Genomic DNA, 18,871 nt, shown 5'->3' on the forward strand with positions numbered 1-18,871 from the left:
CTGAAAGACAACTTTTTTTTTTTTTGTTTTTGCTTTACAGGCAATGCCACTGCAGTTAAGCAGTCCCGGTACAGGATCATCCTTCAGGATTCTGCCAATGGGGGACAGCCATGTCCAGACACCTTGTATGAGGAAAGAGAATGTGAAGATGTTCCCATCTGTCCAGTGTATAGGTAAAAACTGTTAGCTTGGAATCTGTCTCTAGGGGGTGTCCCCTTCTCCAGAAATGACTCTTGCCTGCACAGTTTTCACCAGAAAATAACAGAATTTTGGAAAATGCAGAGTTTAAAAAAAAAAGTTTACCTTGCAAAATGTGTAAAAGTAGAGCTCAGGCTGGAGATTTCAGTAGATCTGGCATCATCAGAACAAGCACCAACAGACACAGCTCCTAGAAATAGTAACCTCAGGGTCTGATGTGTGTAAGGAAGCTGTTACTGGGAACTCCCCCCTCATTGTATCTAAAAATCAATGTAAGCTATTTTGGGACCACAGGCCCTAGAGTGCCTGAATCATAATTGCATGGTTATTGCAGAAACTCTTGTCTTTTCCCCTGGTACTCTCACTCCAGTGAATAGTACATACTTAAAAAGTTCTAATTAGACAAATAATACTATACAGCAGTTACTCACTGCTCTTCATTAAGATTCTGTGGTCCATCTGTTGTGCAGTATTAGTAAATAGAAAAGCCATTGTATCTTTGCATGTGAATCTCCAGCCTGCACATCCCATGGAAGATGGTCCTGGAGCAGAGTGTGGAGCTGAAGGCAGTGCCAGGCAGGGGACAAAATGCTCTCCTCTGCCTGATGCCATGGCTGTGAGCATGGAAAGCAGACTGGGAACAACATCAGCTGTATGAGAGCAGGAGGAGAGCCTGGTGACAAAGCCCACTGGAGCTATTTCCTGTGTATGTTACCTAACTTTGAAACATGCCCTGCAAGATGAGAAAGGGGAACCTTGTTGGACAAGGATGTGACTTCCTAGAAGGTGAACCTGGCATCTGCAATCCAGTTCCCGGTGCTTGTGTCAGGAGTTAATTACAGCTTTGTGACTCCAAATGGTTGGTAACTGGAGTTTGTGCTGAGATTTGTTCCCTGTTTTCCAGTTTGAGGCACTTCATTGTTGGCTGTTCTGCTGCAGGTGGAAGAGCCACCGCTGGAGCCCCTGTGTGCTGGTGCCAGCCTCGGTGCGCCAGGGCCCGCCGGGGCAGAGCGAGGCGTGCGGGCACGGCCTGCAGTCCAGGGGTAAGAGTCTCCATCCTGCCCCCAGTGCTAAAGGTGCTGCACATGGCTTTTAAGTCTTTGCTCTTTTGCAGTAGGTAATTTGGAAACTAACTGAACTACTTTACTCTTCTGGTTCTGGGCAAATCTGGGAGAGAATTTTTAAAGGTGCTCCTCTAGGAAAGCAGATTCAATTGGCCCCTCCCTGCAACTGGTCTAGGAGAAAATGCTTCTTTGGAGAAAAATGGAAAAAACCTGTTTATTAAACCATAAAAACTAATCAATATTAATCAATATAACCCTTTGCTGCTCCGAAAGAGATGACAAACTAAGTCCCCTCAGCTCACTCAGTCTCTGATCAGTCCCTCAGGCACTGGAGATGTCACGGGCCAGGCCCGGCCCAGTGGGCCTCAGGTGCAGCTGCCAGTGCTCCCCTGGGTGTTCAGTCCAGAGCAGCTTTAAACAGGTCCAAGGAAAAGGGAAAAAGGAAAGAACTACAGTCTAGGGAACTTCTTTGCCTCAGCTAGCTAAACTAACTAACAGCAAAGGAGAGCTCTGTCCCGCTGTCTGTCCATCCACAGACAACAGTCAGGAGCAGGAATGTGGAGGAGTGAGTGCAGTGTCTGGAAACAAACTGCTGCTTCTTCTCTCCCCCCTTCACTCCCTGGAACACGTCTTAAAGGTGCAAAACTTATTATTCAGCATAAACAGAATGAGACAATTGGGGATAAAAGCATCATATAGTCAACTTAGGACATTTAAAAAATAAAGTGTTGGGAACTGCTTCCTTTATAGAGTTGTTCTGCTGTTCTGGGCATTAAAGTACCACTAACACAATAGCTTGGAGTATAGGAGTAGATCTGTGCTTGATGTTCAAATATCTTAACCTGCTTTTCTGCCTAAAGCTGAAGTGTGTGAGCTTTAAATGAATTATCTATAGGCCTTTATGAAGTAATCCATTCTTTATGCTAAAAATGGAAAGGATAATTTCCTCATGATTTTGAATTTTACTAATGATTTGCCTGCGGCCTGATTTTCATTAAGACTGTTGAAGAAATTCTGCATGGGTAAAGGCTTTGGGCTCCTGCCCTTGGCATAATTAAGCACTTAGAAATTAGTGGTGCCATTGTCTGAACAGAAGTGTTGAGAAGAGTGTTCAGAGTATGCATCAGTCTGTAGTGGTGCCTGCAGATGGCTGGAGATGTGGTTGTTATCAGTCTCCTGGAAAATACAATGAAACCTTTAACAAAAGATTATTTTTATTGAAAAAAAATTGCTATACAGGTATGCTAACTGAGGAAACTTGACATAATAATTTACTCCTTCACAAAGGTAGAAGCTATTCTTTAAAGATGAAATGAATTTCTTATATAATTTGGAAACAAAGGAAAAGAAAGAAAAGCCCTGACAGTATGTGGGATGTATCTGGAAGAAGAAATGTGTTTTAAACTAAAACTCAAAGGAGTAAATATCTTTAACTAGGTTTTGACCACAAACCTTTCCACAAGGTTTTCAAATCTGTAAATTGTATTGTTCAGTCTGTGTGGAGGGATGGTAATCTTGATGTTCTAGTAGGTGCATGAACTTTGTGTTAATCTTACTCTGACAGAATTAGAAGTATAATAGAAGAGTATCACACTTACTTTTACTGCATGGAGAGCCCTCCAGTAATTACCTAGGCTATGTGCTGTTCTTGGGTAATTGTGAAAAATTTACCTGGGTGAATTTAAGCAAAAATAGTTTCAGTGCCACGTTCACTTTTTTGTAATTAACTGTGGCTTTTGTAACAGCTTCGGTTTTCATAATTACATATAGTGATAGAACCACTCTTCTGGGTATTATTATAGATGAGTGAGGTCTCAGGAAAAGGAGGTCTCTGATGAAACCAATGGAAGAAGATTTTTAAAGATATTTTGTATGAACAGGAGGAGTGATCTCCACAGAGAAGGCAGCTGAAACCCAGCTGCTAACTCTGGCCATACTGTGTCTGGAAAAGAAGCTGCTGGGTTTTCAGCAGTTCTGTATCCTATCTGTAGAAGTGTTTAGTAAGGGAAAATTTCATAAAGGTTTTGTTAATACCTCTCCTTGCTGGTACTTGAGCTCCTCAGGAGTGTGCAGAGGTGCTCTGTGTTGTCAGGGAGCAGTCCTTTAGGCAGGGGAGATATTTGCTTACATGTCTTGCAGGGGCTCTTCAGCTTGTAAACCTCAACCCTGGAGGACTTCTGTTCCTGTCATTCTTCACTGCAAGGGGTTTTTTTTTGAATTACTGTGTGAGGTGAGGCTGGGGATTTTGGTTTATTCAGCCTGGAAGAGAGTCTAGTGTGGAGTTCACAGGTGAGATGGAGCCACACTTACCAGAGATGCACAGTGGATTAACAGAAGAAAAGTCAGAGGCTGGAGTGAGAGAAACTCCCAAGTTGCCCAGAGAGACTGTAGATATCTTGGAGATACTAAACACTCAACGAAAAAAGGTCTTGAGAAGCCCTTTCTAACTTGGAGATTGACCCTGCTTGGAGCAGGCACTGGATCCTCAGAGGCCCCTTGTGTCCTAAATTACCTTGTATGATACTGTGAGTCTGTGGGTGTTTTCAGGGGTATCTGGGCCATCACTGGAAGAATCCCAGGTGTAAGAGATAGTTGCTGCCTTCCTGCAATATTCAGGCATCCTGTGAATGAGCTTGCATTCGAGGTATCACCACCACTCCACACAGTAATTGCATTACATAAAATACAGCATCTCTAGCCAGTAAGTGCTTCTTCTCCAAAGAGTATTCATATGAATTTGGCTGGTTCCTTTTTTTCGGTGTGGCAGCAATTACCCTTTTACTTCTGAAGATAATCAGTCTCACTGTTCCTTGGAGCATCCATTTTTAAATTTTTTTCTCTCCATAACCTGACTGTCATATAAAAAAGAGGATTTTAGTTTTCAGTGATTGTCATATCTAGCCAATTATATAAGAACGTTGAATTCTTTTAAATTATTTCTAAAGAAAAAAAAAGTATGTGTTTATGTGTACCTATTTAGGACAATTACTGTACTGATGGAAAATGAGGTTTGAAATGACTTTCAAGCTCTGTTCTTTCTCTTGGTTAGATTCTGAGATAGATACTTAGAGATCCTGTTCCATGAGCATTTTCACTGAAATTGCATGTAAACGTACTGCATAATATGCAGAAGATATCAGAGTTTGTCTGTGAATAATAAGCAGAATAGCCAAGGATATGACAGCTGTCTGAAGTTGCAGTTTTTTATGGTTTTATCTTGGAAAGATATTGCACTAATTACAATAGCCTTTCATTTTTTATGTCAGCTTCAATGGACTAACTTATTCAGCAAGCAGTGCCACAGGAAAGAGAAAGGTAGCCTTTAAAACTAATAAATATAGTTGTTATTTAAACTTAGTTGAGGCATGATTGGCAAAAAGCCCCCAAGACAGGGCACTCAAATAAAACAGGATGAGGATGTTGCTTGACAGTTACATAAGACAACATTACTATCAGTAAATGAGGATCTCTGCAAGCTTTTGTGTTGCTGTACAGCTGTCATTTGCCTCCACCAGGGACTAATTTACTAGGAGATGTCAAGATTGTGAGAAAAGGTCCCACACAGGGGTGAGGACAATCCCAAGCAGAAATACAGGCTGGGTGAAGCATGGAGTGAGAGCAACCCTGGGAGAAAGGACTTGGGAGCGTTGGTTGATGAGGAGCTCAGAGATGGCAATGTGCACCTGAAGCGCAGAACACCCAACCTTGTCCTGGGCTGCATCCAAAGCAGTGTGGGCAGCAGATGAGGGAGGGGATTTTGCCCCTCTGCTCCACTCTGAGACCCCACTTGGAGCTCTGCATCCAGCTCTGGGGTCCTTGACATGAGAAGGATGTGGACCTGCTGGAGCAGATCCAGGGGAAATCACAGAGATGCTCAGAAGACTCAAGAACCTCTGTTATGAAGGCAGGCTGGGGTTGGTCAGCCTGGAGAAGAGAAGGCTCCAGGGAGATGTTGGAGCCCCTTACAGTGCCCTAAAGGGGCTTCAAGAGAGCTGGAGAGGGTGTGGAGTGATAGGGCAAGGGAGAGTGGTTTTAAACTGACAAAAAGTAGAGCTGGAAGAAAGTCTTACCTTTGAGAGTGGTTAGGCCCTGGCACAGGATGCCCAGAGAAGTGGATGCCTCCATCTCTGAAGTGTTCAGAGGTCAACCCTGGAATAGTGGAAGATGTCCTTGCCCATGGCAGAGGTGGAACGAGATGAGCTGGATGGTTTCCAATTCAGACCATTCCATGGTTTCATGAGAGTTGCTGCTTCTTCAGGTGCTGTTTGGTGACTTTACCTTGTTTTGGATTTTTGTGATGGAGGATCCTTCAGGAATGACCTCTCCTTTCAGTGCTGACATGAAGAGCTACCTGGGACACACAGTTTTTGGGGGAAAAATGTGTTGCTGATTACAAGGGATTGTTCAGGTTTAATTAGTGGATGGAAAGCCTGTTTTAAGCAAGTGTCTTTGAAGGTTGCTTCAAACGCCATTGGTGATGTAAACAGACATGTATTAAAGACCAGACGGGTCTAATGAGACTCTGCTTTAAAAACTGGTCCTGGAAATACACTGACAACATGATTATGAAAAAACAAGTTGCTTTCCAAAAGCAGGGAGAAGCTTCAGCAATGGAAAATGCCATGTCTTATTTCTCCTGCTCCTGCCATTTTGCTTTGATTCATTTGGAGTGTTTGACCGTATTTCCCCCTGTTAATGAGACAGTAAGTCCTTCTCAGAGCTGTAGCTCCCCATCTCAAGAATACAGAAATGCTGTGACACAGAGCAGGAAATATTTTTAGAGATAGTTTATTGATTTATGTTCAGGGAAACAACAATGCACACTCACCAATGCAGTAATAAGAAGCTATTCCTTACCTTTGGAGAACAGAACTCTCCCTGTCTCACCGGAGGTCACGGGGTGGATCAATCCTGGACAGCCCCATTGAGCATCTCTGGGGTGTATTTCTTTTGCTTGCTCTACTGTCAGAGCACACAGGATGTATTTCCTTTCCTGCTTTAGCTGGGTTGTAAATTCACACCACATGGATTTTGCCGAGATGGTTAGTGTTAAGTATAATCTGTTACAGTTGAAAAGTTGATGTATGAATTGACAGTGAAAACGTGGGATGCAAGGCAGCACCAGACTTGGGCAATTTAAGATTCCTGTCTCCTTCATTGCAGGTTTCTGGCTCTTGCTCTGGAGCTTTCTGATAGCTTTAGGGACACTGCAGACCAGGCTGGTTTTAGGCTGATTCAGACCAAGAGAAAATAGTCATAAGAAAAAAATGGTAACAATCTGCTATCTGAGTTTCCTGAGTGTGTCTAAATACAGTGATAGTTCCAGTGAAGTCTTATATAAAACTTAGGCAGTACTGTGATCACAAGTCTAATAGTGACCAAGTTAATGCATCATATTAAGCAAGATGAAAGGATGAGTTTAGATATAGCCTGTTAAGATTGTATCTAGAGAAATATTTCAAGCAGGCATCCTTTAGCTATATTATCTGATGTATTATCCACCAGAAACTCAGTATAATGGCCATATATACTCTTGTTGTTTCTCCTGCAATTATTTTATGGTAACCTCTTTATAATGAGATGTGCCATCTAAAAAACATCAGTGTTACTATTTTTTTTTTTTCTCATAAGGTAAGTCACCCAACAGTTCTTATTTTCTGTATTGTAGATAGTTAATATAACTGCTGATTAGCTAAATGAACACATCAATGTGATTTGAGTTGCAGAATGCTTTTGCACAGAATTACCAATTTCAGGAGGTACACATTAGAATCTTGTGACAATTTACAGGCTGAAGGCAATGTGATAACCTGAAGTTTACAAGGAATGCAATTATGACAGTAAACATGGCAGAGACTCACCTGCTTCAGTTTGCTGGTGATGTTTTTTGAGCAGGGCATTTGGTGCAGTCTTGTGTCACTCTGTCCAGCTGACAGCAGCTCACCTGTCACCAGCAGCTCCCTCCAGTATTAGGGAGCAGGTAGGGCAGGGAGGACAATGGCACCTTGAGCCTTAATCTGAGGGATGCTGGGTGTTCATTTGTTGGTCAGTGTTTTTCCTGGTGGTTCTGGCCTAGGGTGTAACAGGGGTTACAGGACACAAACAGAGCCAAATTTGAGTGGTCCCAGCCACAGTCCTGGTCTAGGAGGCACCTGCCTGGCAGCTGGTGGCATTGGAAGAAAATAATTGAGGGAAAAAATAATTACCAGTCATGAGCTGAGTCTTGTTTGAGATACATTTGAAAAGAACGTGAAGCAGAGTTTGTCTAGGATGGCACTGAGGCTCAGGAAGGAGGTTGCTTTTCCAGAATGAAGAGCCTTGGTCTGTTTATCACCCATGCCTGCCCAGGGCTTCACCAGCACTTTACAGATATAATTCCTCTACATCATATTGCAAATTCACAAAGGTGTGTTGTGTTGTTTTCCTCTTCTTGCTGATAATGCAATTTTTACCTTAAAAACACAAGGAGAGTACTAGGAGGGTAAGAAACAGCCAAACTATAATTGATTCACTATTCTTGCTTTTGATAATCTGAGTTCTTTCCTTGACAAGGCAGTGGGCTGGAGGTCAGGCAGTAAGGTAAGTGAAAAGCAGCACAGATAATATTCCTTAACTTCAGGAAGACATTGCGTCCAGTCCCATGTGAAACCCTCCCATGTGCAGTACTAAAAAATGACCTAGAGAAATGCAGGGTGAGGTGCTTGTGCAACTTGTTGAAAAATCCCAATCCAAGCTGTGTTGTCAGCTATTTGCTGTCAGTCAGGAAGGCTGTTTCAGGTGGCTTCTGATCAGATCCTGACAGCTTCCCATGGGGCACACACACCCTGGACTACCATCAGTGCTGTCGCTAACAGTGTGGAAGATGAACTAGAGAGCACATCTGGGTAACTGCAAATCGTGAGTACTTTGAAGGGTAGACCAGAAATATATGTTGGATAAATTTGAGCATGCTGTGAAATCAGAAAAGTGAAATTTTCGTTAAAGAAAAAAATGTAAAATGTAGCACTTGCACTGCAGAAGGGTGGGCAGCAGTACTGTAGAGCAAAGTCTGGAATTCAGACTTATATTTGGCATTGTCCCGTGGTGAAAAAACACCCATCTTAAAATTATGTTTTGCTTACATTTTCCTTTGCATCTCCAAGTTCCTGAAATTTATTCTTCTGTTTCATAAAACAGAATCCATATTATAGGCAATCCTCCCTTTTATTTTTGTTCCATAACACCTTCTGCCACTATAATGGCAAACAGTTGAGGTCAGGTAAAAACACCAGAACTTTCTCTTGAGTAATTCCAATTCCTGATTTGCCAATAGATTCAGAATAGATTAGAAACCTTTTTTTTTTTTCCAAAATGTCCAAATTTCATTAACAGAAAGAAATTAAGTATTTAGGAGTCTACCTCTGGTGAATAGCACTGAACAAATGAAAATCTCTTGAGCTTAATGAAACCTTACCCTTGGTTTTGCATTTAAAACTAATCTTCATTCTCAGTGAACTGTGTATATCTGCACATAGGAGATGGAGAGAATGATCACTGCAGTATGGATGTGGGATTACATGAGTCCAGCTTGCTTGTGTCAGATTTCTGTCAGTTTACATATAAGCTTTGGTCTGTTTTTAAGTGTAGATTTGATAATAGATTTGCTTCATGCAGAAATGTGTGTCAGTGTTTCACAAAGGGGTAAACAAGGGAAAATTGAGGGGGAGACAAAAATGCCATACTAATATCATGCATGTATATATGTATGCATTTTTAGCCTTCCCTGCACCAGTGGAATGAGGAAGGTATCCTCTCCCAGAGAGATTTTTCATGGGATTAATTTCAGTTTTGTAGCATTAGAATTGGCTGGGAGCAGGAGGGGAGGGGAGGGTACAGATGAGGCTATGTGAGGTATAGTGGACCAGTCTCTCTGAGCATTTTGGCTGCCTTTGGTATTCCTATAGTTTAATTTATGAGAAATAAAATCACCTGTTTTCATAGAAATCATTCTGAGCAAATTTCTTAAAACCTGGTGCTGTGGCAGAGGTGTCTATGCTAATATGCATGGGCACTGCAGTGGGACATGGAAATTTGTCCTCATATTGTATTACATCCTACTGATCTTCCAGGTAATATGTTCCCCTAGTTCAATTTTTCTTTCTTTGGGTGTGAGTTGATAGGACAAGGGGAAGAAAGATTGATACTGGTTTGCCAGTGACAGGTTATTCACAGAAGAGTGATGGTGGACTGCCCTCCTGTTTTTAATGGGGGATGTCAGCAGGCATCAGAGGACACTTAAAACTATATTTCAGCCTGGGTCTGCCCAGCTTCCACCTCAGGTGCAGCTGCTCTAAGAGTATTTCATAGGCAGGGGGAGAATTGGCAAGACATTACTTTATAGACGTGAACTAATAGCAGGAGAGACTCTGAGTCATTTCTGTCACTGTAGCCTTATGCCAGCACCATAAAAATTGAGGAGACTCTTAGAGAATTTGTCCTGACAGCAATCTACAGTGCAGCATTTTATCCAAAGGCAACTCAATGATCTGTAGACTTTCCGTAAAATAAAGATGATGAAGACTGCATCAGATAAATTACATGTATTTGATTTCCTTCAAAACCAGGACAGTATATTCCAGTCTGCAGAAGGGAATGAGCAGGCTCTCTAGCTTAACTATATATCTGAAAAACAAAACAAATATCAGCCTCTTAGTGCCACACAGAGCATTTGTTTTCTGGGGGAAAGGAATAAAAAGCCTTAATCAAGTACAACAGTCTTTTGAAGCCAGAAGGCACGAACCCTGAAAATGTACACTAAGGGCATGTACCAATAGAGGGATTGTTAAAAGATCAAAATAATGAGAAGTAAAGCAGAGGGACATCAAAGCTTGCCAGGCTGTGTATTTCTGCCTTGATTAGGAGGAAGGAGGGAAGAAGGGGGGAAAAAGGGTTTCAGATCAATAGGAAGTGGCCCGGTCACCTCAGACAGCACCATACAAATGTGTACAATTTACAGGAATTGCTGGAGCATCTCAGTCATGAAAGTCCCACAGGATCTGACAGTGCTCACACCATATTTAACAGGCACAGAGGGAGAGAGTTGAGATCGTCTTATCTGAAGGAAACTCCTTTTTTAAATGTAAGGGTAGATAGATTTTCATTTTGTCTTTCATCCCTCTGATTAAGTTCAGCTCTCTTTGGTCCTCCCAAGATATCTTTTATCTAGTGTGGAGTCTGTATGATCTAAGCAACTATCGTTGGCAAAAGTCATTTTTGGGGTCCTTTTTTAAATGATGGATTGTCATTAAACAGAGTAGAGTAGATGAAAGAGGTCCAAGGAGACCCAAACTGTGCCGAGACTTACTCAGGAGGATGAAAGGCATAATGAGAGACATAATGAAGAGCAATCTCTCCCTCAAACTGGAGACAGGCCCTCTCAATTATGGCTTGTTTTTACCACTAGCTTCCAGTGATTTAAAATCATAGTTATGAGCAGTTGATTCAGACTTGGCACACAAATCCTGAGAAATTAGTATTCTGTGAGCAGTAGGCCTGGGTGGTGACATGTCATGGCTTGTGCAGAGGATGTTACAGACTGGTACAGCAATCTTTTCTGTGGCCATGGGTGGATTGTAAGCAGACCTGTTCACTCAGTCTTCTGTGTGCTCTTTATCAGAAATACAGGAGCCATTTCATCCTAAAACACTGTTTTCTTCACTTAGAGCCTGAAATATGAAGGTTTCTAATCCTTAATATTTTAAATGAGCTCATTTTAGTTGCTGGTTTTTGGCCACTATGTGTATCTGGTATCTCAGTTCAATGGGGTAACCCTGCAGTGAGCAAACTATTCTAATTTCTTGATGATTTTCAATTTAATTGAATCATCCTTTGTTCTTGAGGCATTTGTGTCCTGGTTGGTCTCCCTTTTTGTTTGCTATTTTATATAACACTTTCACATCCTTCTTGTTCGCCTCTCCATGTGGAGGCAGGCTCATTCAGTACTGATTTAGATCTACTTTTGCTTTTATAAAATTTTAATTTCCTGTATGTCACAGTTGTGCTGTTTACAACTCCAAAGACAATTCATGCCAAAGCTGCTGTGGTTCATAGGGAAATTGTTAAAAATTCATCTGAACTGAGCAGGATAAGATCCAGGTTCTCTTGAAAATGGCCTTAAGGAGAACTTTTTTCAAATAGACGCTTTAAATAGAAAAGCTTGAAACATTACCAAAAATAAGCAAGTTTAATAAAAAAGCTTTTATACTATTAGTTGTCAGGAAAACACTAGAGATGTTACTTTCACAGTTTCTAGCCAAATAACCTCTTTCTTGTCCATAATGGTATCAGTCAAGTGGATTATCAGCTTCTGAGACATTCCAGAGCCATTAATTGAAGGAATGAAGACCAGTTGTTTATTCTTGCAGTATGGTAGAACCAAAGGGGTTTAATTTGAGATATAGACAATACTGGGTTGAAATGTTGATCGTGTTTAATATTTTTATTGATGACATGGATGAGGGTTTAGAGTCCTTTATTAGCAAATTTGCAGATGACACTAAGCTGGGAGCGTGTGTTGATCTGTTAGAGGGACAGAAGGCTTTGCAGAGGGACTTGGAACGGTTGGATGGATGGGCAGAATCGAATGGGATGAAGTTCAATAAGTCCAAGTGTTGAGTCTGCACTTTGGCCGCAATAACCCCCTGCAACGATATAAGCTAGGAACGGTGTGGCTGGACAGTGTTCAGGTGGAAAGTGACCTGGGGGTGCTGGCTGACAGTCGGCTGAACACGAGCCAGCAGTGTGCCCAGGTGGCCAAGAAGGCCAATGGCATCCTGGCCAGTATCAGGAACGGTGTGGCCAGCAGGAGCAGGGAGGTCATTCTGCCCCTGTACTCAGCACTGGTGAGGCCTCACCTGGAGTATTGCGTCCAGTTCTGAGCCCCTCACTTTAGGAGGGACATTGAGATGCTTGAGCGAGTCCAAAGGAGAGCAGTGAGGCTGGTGAGGGGCTTGGAGCACAAGCCGTATGAAGAACGACTGAGGGAGCTGGGGTTGTTCAGCCTGGAGAAAAGGAGACTCAGGGGTGACCTTATCACTCTCTTCAACTTCCTGAAGGGTGCCTGTGGTGAGCTGGGGGTCGGTCTTTTTCTCTGGGCAACAACGGACAGAACAAGAGGACACAGTCTCAAGCTGCACCAAGGGAGATACAGGCTAGAATTAAGGAGGAAGTATTTTACAGAAAGAGTGGTCAAATACTGGAATCATCTACCCAGGGAGGTGGTAGAGTCACCATCCCTCAAAGAGTTTAAAAAAAGACTGGATGTGGCACTTGGTGCCATGATCTAGTTGAGGTGTTAGAACATGGGAGGGACTCGATCTTAAAGGTCTCTTCCAACCTAGAATTTCTGTGATTCTGTGTTTAAATCAATGAAACATTCAAGGACTCTGTCAATTGTTTTGACTTCCCCCTCTTACCTCCTGGGAAAAAAACAAAACAACAAACCCAAACAAGTAAACAAGCTCCCCCCCCCCCCGCCCTAAACCCCTGAACAAAAACTCAAACTAGTAAACAGAAAAACAAATCAACAAACAAACCCAACTGTTGGTGAAAGGAAAATAGGGATGTTGAAAGGAATGCAGAGTTTGATTTATAGCATATATTGTTCATTGTCAGACTCCCGAGGTTTGACCTGTCTGGGGAATTTCCTTCAGAGGAACGTGATAAAAGTCTCAGTTTGCATTTTCCCTTTTTCTGCATTACTTAGAAAGCACTTCTTAATGGCAATTATTGAGTTAAGTTTCTTTCAATAATTAAGAACTAATACTCACCATGAATATTAGCATCCTGAATGACAGAGCTCATCAGTATGGCTTACCGTAAATCTTCAAGCACAAGATTTTTTGAAGTGTCATGACACAAAGGTGTAAAAGGAATCCTGATGTCATGTTTGTTGACTCTGAATTTGTATATTAATGTTACTCCAATTGCTTTATGTCTGGAGTAGAGGCTTTAGATATGAGTTTTCAATTTCAGAATAAATGAATAACCTTGAATCAAACTGTCTTTCAAAATTCCCAGCATCTGTCTTTCAAACAGGTGCACTAAAGTGACAGAACAGTAACTGGAAGGGACAGGGATGCTTATGAAGTGCTTGCAGTTGTGAGAATACAGCAGGTGTCTGTGAACTGGTCGATATTACATTTGCTGTGGGTGTCCAGTGGTGCTCCTTTCTGCTGGCAGTTTCTAAATATGTTCAGAAATATTAAAAATTCTCAGTGGTGTGTTTAGCACTTTCTAAATAAGTCTGATGATTGCAGTAGTAATACTTTCAAACATTTTTCCTGTTGGAAACAACCCTTCTCCACTTCCCTTACTGTCATCCATTTGGTTCTGAACAGACTCAGGAGAAGATTCCGTTTTCTTTATTTTTAATAAATCAAGTGAAACTTCATCCAAAAAATTGGAATTCCCCTGGAATAAAATTACTACAGAAGAAAAAGCCATCTCTATACCTTGATGGCAATAGATAGTAATGAAAAATATGTCACCTTCTAACAAAGATTTTTCTAAAGTCAATTTTTTTGCTGGCAGCTGCTGGTTTTACCAGGTGCTTGCATCATTTATTAAAGGATTGCTGATATTGGCTTTGTGAAATAAGGAAAGTTTTGAATAATATATTCTGGTATTTGATATTCAGTTCTCCTGAAGCAGAGTATTTTGTAGTGTTAAATTTGGATCTAGGATGTGAAGCCTTGTAGCAAATGTTACTTTTTACCGCTTTTGTGATCAATTCAGGTCAGTACTATTGTTTCTTTCTGACAGTTCAGAGAAGTTTCAGCCCTGCAATCATATATTTGTTTTCTTTGATGTGCCCCAAGGTGATTGAAGTTATATCTTTCCTACTGTCTTTTAGATATCAACTTTCTGTATCGAAATTTTTATCCCAGTCTTTGTGTATGCAGAGGAAGTGCCTGAACTCGAGGTATGCACTATGAGGGGATCTTACCAAGCTATTAAAATGTGATAGGCTTGTCCAAGGCCATCTACTTCAGCCTGTGTTTAATTCAGGGTGAAGGAGATCAGCGCATCCTCGGGGGATGCGGGACGTGCCGGGCCTTCCCCAGCCACTGCCCTCGCTGACCACGGGCCTTTGCAGCCACTTATTTATTCCTTGTGCTCCTGGAGGGCAGCTTCATAATAGGCACTTAACAGCATTTGAGAAAATCAAGCATGAATAGGCCTGCAGAAGTGAGCAGCTACTGCAGACACGAACTCTTGAGGGCATTTGGGCGATTATCTCTTCTGTTGCATTTTAACCCCAGAACACAGGATGTGGTCACAGACTGGTCAGGGCACAGTGGAGAATTTGTAGAATTTGTGGGACTGATGCCTCAGGTTTTAGCTTTTATATTTTTCAGATTCTGTGCTGCTTTAGTGTGTACTTCCGAGCTTCATATTAGGGGATGGTGAGCTCCCTTCACAGAGTAGGGAGACAAAACAATTCCTTGTCTAGCTGGGCACCCAGGACAAAAGATCCAAATTTCAAACCCAAGAGCATAAACCACATGGACTGAAGAGAGAAAAACAAGGATGAGACTTCATAACCTAAAGCTGGAATTGGACAATTAACTCCAGTATGCTAATGGAGCGGAACTGATAAAAGTGTGAGACCCCATGACTGATCGTCCCTTTTATGACCATTTTGGTTCATCTTGGCTGCAGCCTGGCTGGGCTCTTGTGCTGCCCAAGGTGAATCCATTGAGGCTTCTAAATAAATCCCTACTTTATTCTTTAGCTCTGCCTAGTCTCTGTTCTAGCTCAGCCTTCACAAGGCATCAGGACAGATCAGAACTGCCCTGTTGGTGATGAGTGGCTTTCACCAGTAGGTGCTTTTTCAGAACCTTTTTACAATGTTTACTTCATGGAGCACACAAAAAGCAGTGCTGAGCTCAGTCCTGTGGGATTGGATGGGTTTTCTGCAAGCCACATTGCTGATGTAGTTGCATGTGAGCAAACCTCCAAACACACAGGGACAAATTTATGCTTCATGGAAAAATACATACCTTCAGTGCCTGGTTTCATGGAGTACAAATTTTCCTGTAATCTAAGCACATCTGCTCATTATAATTAACTTGTGTGATGTGTGAAAAGAAGAGCTACATCAGCTCTATAGCATGGTTAGATGGATTGCTTCCTCTCTGTTCATCACAATGATTAATTGTAGCATTTATAGGAAGATGGCTGTTTTTTTATTAATTTTTGGATTTAGATTATATATCTGGCCCTTTTTTAAAGCTTATTTAAATGTTAATACTCTGCAAATCTGATATAAAAGCATAAACTTTGCAATTTTAAATACTTCGCTGAGAAACAGGGCAAAATATGTCTGCTCAAATTGTCTTATCTGAAGCCTTTCAAAGATGCCTTTTTTTGCTAGATGAATTTCACAGGTAACTGTAAATACTGGAGGCAACCATGAAAGAAATGTAGAAGGATTATGGAGTTTCATTTGACCCTAATTGCTGGTGTTTCCAAGGGGCAGACTTAATAATAATGAAACATATTATCAATTTGCAGTTGGTTCTGTGGTTTTGCAAGTATTACATTTTTACTATGAATGAAATAATCACCTAATGTGTTTCCAGAAGTTAAATACACTTAGTTCTTGGGCTGTATTTGAATAAAATTTGATTATATGCTTTGTGGAATGTAAATGTTCAGGCTTGCAGTGGAATAAGTGATGGGTACACGAGTACAGCTGTCAAATAGGTTGATGAGGGGAGCCCAATGATCCTGTTGTATTTTCTCCCAGTGCAGTCATTGTCATCTTCCATTACTTGCAAACGAGTTAATGTGTTCTGTAGATGGAATTCAGCCACAGGTTTTTATTGCTGTTGAGTTTGCACAGTCAGAATGGCAGAAGCAAAAGAAATGATGTGTGGAGAGTATTCAGCAGAAGCCTGAAACTTGGGTAAAGTTGCAGGAGGAGTGAACAAAATGTAGCTTACTATTAAAAAATCTTTCTGGGTTGCTCAAATCATATTGATTAAATGATAAACAAAGCACTTTCTTGAAATCTCAGTTAACTGGCATAAACACCCTGATTGAATTATGCTGCAAACAGAGCACCATAACGGAAAATGTCTTTACCAGTTACAGTTATATCTTTTTTTTTTAGGATTTCTTATTAAAAATTTCATCTCAGGGTTTGCTCAGAAGATAAACTAGACTCAACAAAGAAGCTAATGCAAAAATAAGCTATTGCAGTGGCATCAATGAACAGATACAATAAGCAAATAAGCAATTTGCAGATAGAGAGTCAACATCCCATGAAATGTTTATAAAGGTAATATTTAAGATCTCATAAAATCAAATTGTATTCAGATACAATAACAAAATTCAGTAATAAAACAATGGTGAATAGTCAGAGATTATCATAAAGCAAAAGGCTGTATTCTCTTTCAGAGGTTTCCTTTAGTGCTAAGCATTCTATGTGTTTTTATGTCAACTCCACCCAATCTTTGCATACCCAGTTACTCCTGGTTAGAGTGTGCACATCTGAATCAAACTCCTGAAGGCATGTGCTTTTTGGTGCAATATAATTTAATTACTAAGGATGTCATTTGGGATTCATGGTGCTGAGCATTTTTAGGACTTTTGTCCTCAAAGGAACAAACTATTCTAAAATAAGGCCATTGTTCTTTTTGTTTCACTGTGTCCATCAACCTAGTACAGAGAGAAAGTTGATGTATTTAATTTTTTCTTTTTTTTGGCATAGCTGTCCCAAATGTTTTTGTGCAAATCAAAAATAAACTGATGTTTGCCTCTGACACATGGAGATCGGTTCCTCTGAGTTTGCTAGAGCCAGGATTCATTAGAGCAGGCACTTTTGGAATAGCTGGTTTATCCTTGATAGCCCTTTCCCTGTGAGGAAATCCACTCCCAGGAGTGCAGCTGTCCTGGCCTGGGGAGGATGGTGAGAGCCTGGGCCAGGTTTCCAGGGGGTGGTGGCACAGTGGAGAGTGTCTGGCTTTTTCCAGGACATTTGCAGGAGGATCCTTTGTTCCGTTGCTATTTCTGATATTGCATGTTTGTGCTGCAGCCTTCTGCTAATCCACAGGAACCTGACCTAATTTTCACCTTTTTTGTTGTTGTTGTAGTTCCAAGGGCAGTGAATAACTTTTGGCTGAGCTCAGCTGATCTCTCATACTCCAGATTATCCCCATTGTGGTTGTGCCCATTCCATCATAGGAAAGCTTTCACTTTGGTTTTTCTCCTTTTTTTCTGAGCTGCACCTTTCTTCAGTTTTCCCTGCCAGCCCAGCTTTCCAGCATGCCTTACTAAGTTTTAATGCAAATATGTTTATATGAATGTGTTTGTCTGCCTGCCCATACCAGCTGGCTTCTGCTCATGGTTTACACTCTTTGCTGAGTGAAATTTACTCTGTCTCCACCCTGACACGCCAAATTTTACCAGTCATTCTCTAGAAACTGTTTCAAAGATGGAAAAGGCGTAAAATTTCTAGATAAAATACTTTGCACCATCATTTACATGCTGTTACACAAGTGCTGTACCCCCTTATGTTACTATTCCAGTCATGTGAATTCACCTGTTAAATATTGGCTGCAACAGGGTTTCACCCCAAAAAACATGTTAGTGTGATAACTGTGTAAAAATTTTTAGTCTGTTTTTAATTAAATATGTTCATATTGTGACACCTTAGTTATCTGAGATGAACAGTGATGTGAAGATGATGGAGGAGCCATCACAGTTTGGGAGAGGGATTTAGGTGTCTCACCTGGCACTGCCTCTGTATTTCACAGTGTGGGTACATCGGGCAGCCTGTGGGGCACAAAAATCAGGTCCCACTTTTTTATTTCCTCGTGTAAATTGCTCTGAGAAGAGTTGTTTAACACTGGTATCAGGTGACTGTTTGCTGTTTATTCAGTGTTTTTGTAGGTGCAGGAGATTTTTGGCTGATAAAAAATAATTTGATTTTGGGAGGTGATTCTATTCAATGTGTTTGTTTGAGGTTGTTGCTGAAGACTCACACTGTAGCTGTAATAGAAAGTGTATTAAACTGCTTTTTAAACGTATACAATAGAAAGGTAGATAAGCATTAGAGAGTTAAACATTTCCTCACTTCTTCACAATCTTTGCTCATTCTTTTGCTATGAGAGAATCAATCTTACATCTTTTAACTTAGATGTAACCCATGTCCTTACTTCCAGTGAACACTTATGTTTTTTAGAATAATTTTATGTAACAATGTGAAACAAGCTGTTGTTGTATGGGACAAGGTAGGATACAAGAATCTGTTCAAAGCACCATATGAATCTCAGGGTTTTTTGTTTTTACTATATTGGAAAACATGGGAGTTTCATCAAGACTTCTCATTTATTGATAGACACATCAGTGTTGGTAGCTCATTTTTTTCCTTTTATTAGGAAAAATTGCATTTACTAAGTTGAGCAGAGAAAGAGATTACATCCTGTGTATGTAGTTTATACAAGTGCACAGTTCTCTTCACTCCCAGGAGATAATGGGGTTTGGGGTGGGATTTTTTAAAATTTCACTGTATTTTTCTATGAGTTCTATGAGTACCTAGGACAGTGGGTTAATAGTTAAAA

The 18,871-nt window shown here is 41.0% G+C and overlaps 1 protein-coding gene across 1 annotated transcript in view; it reads left to right on the forward strand.

The window, feature by feature from the left end:
- Positions 1–18,871, forward strand: part of THSD7B (thrombospondin type 1 domain containing 7B) — a 245,473-nt gene that overhangs the window by 119,047 nt on the left and 107,555 nt on the right. Inside the window, exons 11-12 of the mRNA XM_058809582.1 lie at positions 41–173; positions 1,138–1,241. Coding sequence (XP_058665565.1) covers positions 41–173; positions 1,138–1,241 — 237 coding nt within the window. The remainder of the gene's footprint in view (positions 1–40; positions 174–1,137; positions 1,242–18,871) is intronic.

This window comes from Ammospiza caudacuta, chromosome 8 (assembly GCF_027887145.1).
Source record: "Ammospiza caudacuta isolate bAmmCau1 chromosome 8, bAmmCau1.pri, whole genome shotgun sequence".
Lineage (NCBI taxonomy): Eukaryota > Metazoa > Chordata > Aves > Passeriformes > Passerellidae > Ammospiza > Ammospiza caudacuta.